Source organism: Mytilus californianus, unplaced genomic scaffold, assembly GCF_021869535.1.
Source record: "Mytilus californianus isolate M0D057914Y unplaced genomic scaffold, xbMytCali1.0.p SCAF_11, whole genome shotgun sequence".
NCBI classification, from domain to species: domain Eukaryota; kingdom Metazoa; phylum Mollusca; class Bivalvia; order Mytilida; family Mytilidae; genus Mytilus; species Mytilus californianus.
Window position 1 is genome coordinate 2,310,005 of NW_026262593.1, and position 8,923 is coordinate 2,318,927.

Genomic DNA, 8,923 nt, shown 5'->3' on the forward strand with positions numbered 1-8,923 from the left:
TCAACAGCATCTGTTTGTTTGATGTTTATTTGCACAGGGAACCAGACCTGTATATCACAAATGATCACATGATCTAGGACTATTAAAAGTAGTTTATAATATTTCTGTATTGGTTGGACAAAGTCCAAAGCAGCTTTATAATATGGTGTGTCGGGCAGGCGGGGAAAAGTGGGTACCTAATTTGAGTAACCAACTCCTACAGTTCATCCCTAAAACTTCACAGAAAGATTGCTCATATATTGAAGTTGTGCACCTTGGAATTGATTGAGGAATTTTTTCTCATTTTTCCAGACTTGGCAACTTAATCATTTTTCAGCAAAATTTATGAAAAAGGGTACAAGTTTTGTGTAATCAACTTCTCAAACAGTTATCAACCTTGATCCCTAAAACTTCACAGGAGGATTGCACATATGTTGAAATTGTTGACCTGCTATTATGTAATTGGTTGAGGAATTTCTTCAAATTTTTCTTAGACATTTTTCAGCAAAATTTATGAAAGAGGGTACAAGTTTTGTGTAATCAACTCCGCCGAGAGTTATCAATCCAGATCCTTAAACTTCACAGGAAGATTGCACATATTGAAGTTTTGCATCTGCTATGAAAAAATTGTTTGAGGGATTGTTTTCTTCATTTTTCCAGACTTTGGAACTTAGTAATGGACTTAAACTATAAATTTCTCAGGAATCTTGTTTATTTGAATTCAGGAAGGGTATTTTTTGCACTGAAGAATGAATTAGTTTCTAAGTTTTTATTTTATGTTGAAGAAATACATTTTTAGTGGGTTTATCTGTAAAATATGAAGTTGAATAAAAATACACTATACCATCCTTTGAAAATCTACTTTCCATCCAAATCATTAATGACATGTTAAGAAAATACAAAAATCAGTTCACCTTCTGAACATTCTAAAATTGAAATGTTTTTGGAACATGCCTCAAAAATGAAAAATTCTCCATCTGTTGACATTAGAATAAATTTTTTTATATATATGGTAAGTTACGAAAATGAAAATTTCTGTATACCACCCTACACCTATTTATTTTCAGTGTCATATAATTATTTGCAAAATCAATAAGCAGCCATTAGAGGAGGAAAAGGGTATACCTATGTTTCAACTTCCAGAATGCCCCCAAAAGCAGCTTTTCTGATTAATGTTTTGAGACAAAGGTCTTAGTTTCAAGTCTATCTATCGATTTCATGTACATGTCCAACAAGGATAATTGATAAACTTCATTGGAAAATATTTATTTGGTAATTTCTGCTGTTTCTAAAGATGAAAACATAAAACATGAAACAGGGAATTTTTTTTTATTAAAATTGCAATTCAAATGATTTTTTGTATGCAAATTATGTGATATCTTATTAAATTTATAGTTTATACGATATCATTTTATTTATAAGATATCTTACTTAACTTTAAAAGATATCTTGAAAATGATAAAACATATATAAAAGCAGCTTGCCATAATAGATCATGAGCCAAATATCTCCTGAATTGTCAAATGGTAATTTGAAGGTCTTTCAAATTTTCCTACAATACTACCAGAGTGGCAAGAGTTGCAATTTTTTTTTCATGACCTAAATCCAAGATATCATTTTAGTATCTGGCCTTTCAGATTAGGTCTTGACTGGCAAATATAACTGTTTCCAGACTCTTGCCCTATATTTAAACCCATGCTAAAATTTATTAAAAAAACATTGGCATCTACTGTTAACAAATATGCTGCAACCTGCACCAGTATATAAAAGTTTAGAACTTAATGCTTTGAAGAAGTTCGATGTAGTTTTTCATTATGATAAAACAACACATCCAATTATAGATATAGTTCCTGATGTAGAATGGACATGGCAAATCACTAGAATCCAGAATATTCCAACTCATAAAGTTTGGTCTTGACTGGAATAAAAAAAAAAATTCTCTTAATAAGGCATCCTATATAGATAGTTCCTGTTGTAGACAGAGCAAGGGAGTGTGGATGTAAGATCCCCATGTCATGGAGATTGTAGTAGGTAATAATTTGTCCTTGGTCAGTCAGTATATGTAATAAATGGTTATCTGTATCAGTAACAATGATATTATCTGATGGTAAGGTTAGTATTCCTACAGGTATAAATGGATCCTTCTCAGTGTTGACATCAGGGTGACCAGTGTAAGTCCCTAGAATGTCTCCTCCTGGTGATAACACTACCACTCTACCTCTCCTATCATAATCTATCCAGTCCACCACACAGATATTACCATTACTGGTACAGGTTACACGTGCAGGGTAGGTTAATAACCGTTTCTTATGTTTGTCATGTTCATATTCCTTGAGTTGTTTTCCTTCCTGATCCATTACCACCACTACACGTCTTCCTGTGGCAGGGAATGCCTTGCCTGGAGACCTGGCTCCTATGATGACTCTGTGATCACTGGTTACATGGATACCGGTTGGTATCAATGGTTTTACATCATACCTGAAATCTGTCATCTCCCCTGTCATGGCGTTGATTAATTTGAGTTTAGTCTCACCTGTTACAACAAGAATGTTATTTGAATGAGTTTTTGCCATTCCATAAGTCTTAGTGTTTAAACTTCTTATTACTACAGTTCTATTCTCCCTAAGTTTGACATGTTTTATCTTTGATCTGAGATTATCTGCCATCCACATAGAACCATCAGAACATACGGCTATATCGTGAATAGAGATAAGATCTGCTGTATATTCTTTGGATATTCCTAACTTAATCTGACTTTTCTGTTTTGGCTTCAGTTCTACTTTGCCTTTATTATAGTCTTCTTCTTCAATTAACTCATGTCCATTATGTACTTTAGTGATACACTTTGGACAGATAAACTTATTACAAGTATTACAGTATAGACAGCAAGCCTGCTGAGAATGATCGTCACACTTCACATCACTGAATATAATTGTGTCAGGTTTTCCTATGTCAATTATGTTAAGTATTTTATGATCTTTAGCAATCTTTAGATGGACCCCATCCTTGCACTTGTCGCACATAAGCAAGTCACATGTGATACATTTCCATTGAATCTTATTTCCACCTTCACATAACTGACATCCAACTGGAATTTGACTTTTTTGTATTGAACTTGCGAACGCCATTTCAAAATTTAAAGATGTCTGACAATTATACTTCCCGTTGCTGTTTGCCTCATATCAGCTGACTTTATTCTTCCTTTTCTACTTGACTTTATTTATCAAATTTTCAGTTGTTATTTGAATCTTCCTTTTAACCGTTACACCTTTCTTGTTCATTTATCTCTTTACTAGTATTAATTTCAATAGCTTTTTAAATATACTTTTTTTTTTTATTCTTAAAGCTTGAAGGAAAAGCTTGTCATAAATATTTAAATTTTATTTATTCTAGGGTATATACACTGTCAGACCTTTTTAAGATTGAATTGAGGAAATTTTTTTTTAGAGAATGATATTTATGAATATTGCATTTGGTGCCTGATCCAAATATCTGTGATGCAATGAATCAGTAAGGGTCATTATCTGAGGAAGCCAAGGGTACCCACCAAATCATCAACCATGGTTAACCATCTCCCAGGGCACAAGTCATGATTTTGATGTTTTTTGAAATTATCCTGATTCTTCCCTGGGTTGCGTGTGAGTAAGCAAATAACTAGAATCTTTTAACATAAACCTACCTGTATTTACGTTTAATATAAGCCTACCTGTTTTTATGTTTAATATAAGCCTACCTGTTTTTATGTTTAATATAAGCCTACCTGTATTTATGTTTAATATAAACCTACCTGTTTTTATGTTTAATATAAACCTACCTGTTTTTATGTTTAATATTAACCTACCTGTTTTTATGTTTAATATAAACCTACCAGTTTTTATGTTTAATATAAACCTACCTGTTTTTTTGTTTTATATACCACTCCCTGTTTTTATGTTTAATATAAACCTACCTGTTTTTATGTTTAATATAAACCTACCTGTTTTTATGTTTAATATAAACCTACCTGTTTTTATGTTTAATATAAACCTACCTGTTTTTATGTTTCATATAAACCTACCTGTTTTTATACCCCACGCAACGAGTTGCGGAGGGTATAATGTTTTTGACCCGTCCGTCCGTCTGTCCATCTGTCTGTCTGTCTGTCTGTCTGTCCGTCCGTCAGTCTGTCAGTCCTGTTTCTTGTCATCGCAACTCCTCTCAATCCACACAACAGAATTTAACGAAACCTTTTTAGATAATAAGGACATACTATGTAGTTGTGCATATCGACAGGAAATTACGATTCAATTTTTTTTCTAGGAGTTACGCCCCTTTGAACTTATTTACTTTAATGTACTACTGCAACAGTTTGTCATCTCAACTCCTCTGAAACCACACAACAAAATTTCATAAAACTTTGTAGATAATAAGGACATACTATGTAGATGTGCATATCGACAGGAAATTACGATTCAATTTTTTTTCCAGGAGTTACGTCCCTTTGAACTTATTTGCCCAATATACTACTGCAACCTTTTGTCATCGCAACTCCTCTCAAACCACACAATAGAATTTCATGATACCTTTTCAGATAATAAGGACATACTAAGTAGATGTGCATATCGACAGGAAATTACGATTCAATTTTTTTTCTAGGAGTTACGCCCCTTTGAACTTATTTGCTTCAATATACCTCGGCAACATGTAGATGTGCATATCGACAGGAAATTATGATTCAATTTTTTTTTCTTATACAATTTTTTTTTCTTACAGTTATTTTATTTCTCCAGTGACAATGTTGGGACGTGGGGTATGTGAGCGTGCTCACTAAGGTTCTTTAATTTACTTTAATGTACTACTGCAACAGTTTGTCATTGCAACTCCTCTCAAACCATACAACAGAATTTCATGAAACCTTTTCAGACAATAAGGACATACAATGTAGATGTGCATATCGACAGGAAATTACGATTCAATTTTTTTTCTAGGAGTTACGCCCCTTTGAACTTATTTGCCAAATATACTACTGCAACCTTTTGTCATCGCAACTCCTCTCAAACCACACAACAGAATTTCATGAAACCTTTTCAGATAATAAGGACATACAACGTAGATGTGCATATCGACAGGAAATTACGATTCAATTTTTTTCCAGGAGTTACGCCCCTTTGAACTTATTTGCCAAATATACTACTACAACCTTTTGTCATCGCAACTCCTCTCAAACCACACAACAGAATTTCATGAAACCTTTTCAGATAATAAGGACATACTACGTAGATGTGCATATCAACAGGAAATTACGATTAAATTTTTTTTCCAGGAGTTATGCCCCTTTAAACTTATTTGCCCAATATACTACAGCAACCTTTTGTCATCTCAACTCCTCTCAAACCACACAACAGAATTTCATGAAACCTTTTCAGATAATAAGGACATACTACGTAGATGTGCATATCGACAGGAAATTACGATTCAATTTTTTTTCCAGGAGTTACGCCCCTTTGAACTTATTTGCTTTAATGTACTACTGCAACAGATTGTCATCGCAACTCCTCTGAAACCACACAACAGAATTTCATGAAACCGTTTTAGATAATAAGGATATATACTGTGCATATAGTCAGGAAATTACGATTCATTTTTTTTTCTTAGTGTTACGCCCCTTTGAACTTATTTGCTTCAATGTACTTTTGCAACAGTTTGTCATCACAACTCCTCTGAAACCACACAACAGAATTTCATGAAACTTTGTAGATAATAAGGACATACTATGTAGATTTGCATATTGACCGGAAATTATGATTCAATTTTTTTTTCTTACACTTATTTTATTTCTTCAATGACAATGTGGGGACGTGGGGTATGTGAGCGCGCTCACTAAGGTTCTTTAATTATGTTTAATATTAACCTACCTGTTTTTATGTTTAATATAAACCTACCAGTTTTTATGTTTAATATAAACCTACCTGTTTTATTGTTTGATATACCACTCCCTGTTTTTATGTTTAATATAAACCTACCTGTTTTTATGTTTAATATAAACCTACCTGTTTTTATGTTTAATATAAGCCTACCCTGTTTTATGTTTAATATAAACCTACCTATTTTTACGTTTAATATAAACCTACATATTTTTATGTTTAATATAAACCTACCTATTTTTATGTTTAATATAAACCTACCTATTTTTACGTTTAATATAAACCTACATATTTTTATGTTTATTATAAACCTACCTATTTTTATGTTTAATATAAACCTACATATTTTTACGTTTAATATAAACCTACATATTTTTATGTTTATTATAAACCTACCTATTTTTATGTTTAATATAAACCTACCTATTTTTACGTTTAATATAAACCTACATATTTTTATGCTTATTATAAACCTACCTATTTTTATGTTTAATATAAACCTACCTGTTTTTATGTTTAATATAAGCCTACCTGTGTTTATGTTTATTATAAGCCTACCCTGTTTTATGTTTAATATAAAACCTACCTGTTTTTATGTTCAATAATATAAGCCTACCTGTTTTTATGTTTAATATAAACCTACCTGTTTTTATGTTTAATATAAACCTACCTGTTTTTATGTTTAATATAAGCCTTCCTGTTTTTATGTTTAATATAAACCTACCTGTTTTTTGTGTTTAATATAAACCTACCTATTTTTTGTGTTTAATATGAACCTACCTGTTTTTATGTTTAATATAAACCTACCTGTTTTTATGTTTAATATAAACCTACCTGTTTTTATGTTTAATATAAGCCTTCCTGTTTTTATGTTTAATATAAACCTACCTGTTTTTTGTGTTTAATATAAACCTACCTGTTTTTATGTTTAATATGAACCTACCTGTTTTTATGTTTAATATAAACCTACCTGTTTTTATGTTTAATATAAACCTACCTGTTTTTATGTTTAATATAAACCTACCTGTTTTTTGTGTTTAATATAAACCTACCTGTTTTTATGTTCAATAATATAAGCCTACCTGTTTTTATGTTTAATATGAACCTACCTGTTTTTATGTTTAATATAAACCTACCTGTTTTTATGTTTAATATAAGCCTTCCTGTTTTTATGTTTAATATCGTCGGCGTCGTCGTCCGAAGACACATTGGTTTTCGCACTCTAACTTTAGTTTAAGTGAATGGATCTTTTTGAAATTTGACCATAAGGTTAAATACCACAAAAGGAAGGTTGGGATTGATTTTGGGGGTTATGGTACCAACAGTTAAGGAATTAGGGTCCAAAAAGGGGCCAAAAATAAGCATTTTCTAGTTTCCAGACAATAACTGTGCAACAGTGTATGGATCTCTCTGAAATTATACTACAAGTTTCCATACCACAAAGGGATGGTTAGGATTTGCTTTGGGGGGGTTATGGCTCAAACCGTTTAGGAATTAAGGGCAAAAAAGGGGGAAAAACAAGGTTGTCCTGGTTAATGGACAAATACTTTAGTACAAAACATAATTTAAAGCAGTGTAAGGGAGATAAATCAAATACATCATTGAAATTATCTCCCTTACACTGCTTTTAAATTATGTATAAAGTAATGGTTAATGAACAATAAAGATAATTTAAAACAGTGTAAGGGAGGTAATCCAAATACAACGCTTTGGTTACTTCCCTTACACTGCTTTTAAATTATGTTTAAAGAAATGCATATTTATAAAGGAAGACCAGTAAAAATATCTGCAAATGTTGCATCTTTTTTTTTTACAAAAAAATCCATATAAAAGATTTGACACTATATTTTTAATTCTATTATAAAATAGATTAAGTTAGCACTATGGTAAATTTAAATGGGTAATTATGGTTGCCAACTCCATTGGAAATTTGAATTGAGATTATGACCATATCTTGAGGGAAAGAATTTTTTGGGGGAAAAAAGGTGGGGGGGGGGGGGGGGGGGGGATAAAAAAAAATTGTGGGGGTCAATTTTTTCTCATTTCAGATTTCAGAAATTAAAAAGAATTATTCTTCAAATATTATTTTTTTTTCAAATTTCAAATATTGAAAAATTTCAAGAAGTAATCTTTAATTGCACAGCATGGCGCATTAGATTTGTAAAATCTTTGATCACATTTATATATTTGTTATGCCGAATCTAACAGTGTATTTAGATTTTTAATTTTGGGTCCAGTTTTCAAATTGGTCTACATTAAGGTCCAAAGGGTCCAAAATTAAACTTTGTTTGAATTTAGCAAAAATTGAATATATGAGGTTCTTTGATATGCTGAATCTAAACATGTATTTAGATTTTTGATTTTTGGCCCTGTTTTCAAGTTGGTCCAAATTGGGGTCCAAAATTAAACTTTGTTTGATTTCAACAAAAATTGAATATATGGGGTTCTTTGATATGCTGAATCTAACCATGTATTTAGATTTTTTATTTGTGGGCCCTGCTATCAAATTGGTTCATATTGAGGTCAAAAGGGTCCAAAATTAAACTTTGTTTGATTTCATCTAAAATTGAATTATTGGGGTTCTTTGATATTCCAAATCTAACCGTGTATTTAGATTTTTAATTTTGGGTCCCGTTTTTTAATTTGGTCTACATTAAGGTCCAAAGGGTCCAAAATTAAACTTAGTTTGATTTTAACAAAAATTGAATTCTTGGGGTTCTTTGATATGCTGAATCTAAACATGTGTTTAGATTTTTGATTATTGGCCCAGTTTTCAAGTTGGTCCAAGATAGGGTCCAGTATTTAAACTTTGTTTGATTTCAACAAAAATTGAATATATGGGGTTCTTTGATATGCTGAATCTAAACATGTATTTAGATTTTTGATTATGGGCCCAGTTTTCAAGTTGGTCCAAATTGGGGTCCAAAATTAAACTTTGTTTGATTTCAACAAAAATTGAATATATGAGGTTCTTTGATATGCTGAATCTAACCATGTATTTAGATTTTTTATTTGTGGGACCCGCTATCAAATTGGTTCAT

The 8,923-nt window shown here is 31.5% G+C and overlaps 1 protein-coding gene across 1 annotated transcript; it reads right to left on the reverse strand.

Moving 5' to 3' along the window:
• Positions 1-1,661: 1,661 nt before the first annotated feature.
• Positions 1,662-3,147, reverse strand: LOC127719358 (uncharacterized). Its single transcript, XM_052225460.1, has one exon. The coding sequence runs from the start codon at positions 3,105-3,107 to the stop codon at positions 1,857-1,859; it is 1,251 nt and encodes a 416-aa protein (XP_052081420.1). The 5' UTR covers positions 3,108-3,147; the 3' UTR covers positions 1,662-1,856.
• Positions 3,148-8,923: the final 5,776 nt, after the last annotated feature.

Bases quoted from the DNA above. Each gene is read 5' to 3' on its own strand.
- LOC127719358 (XM_052225460.1), bottom strand. From the start codon at position 3,107: ATGGCGTTCGCAAGTTCAATACAAAAAAGTCAAATTCCAGTTGGATGT.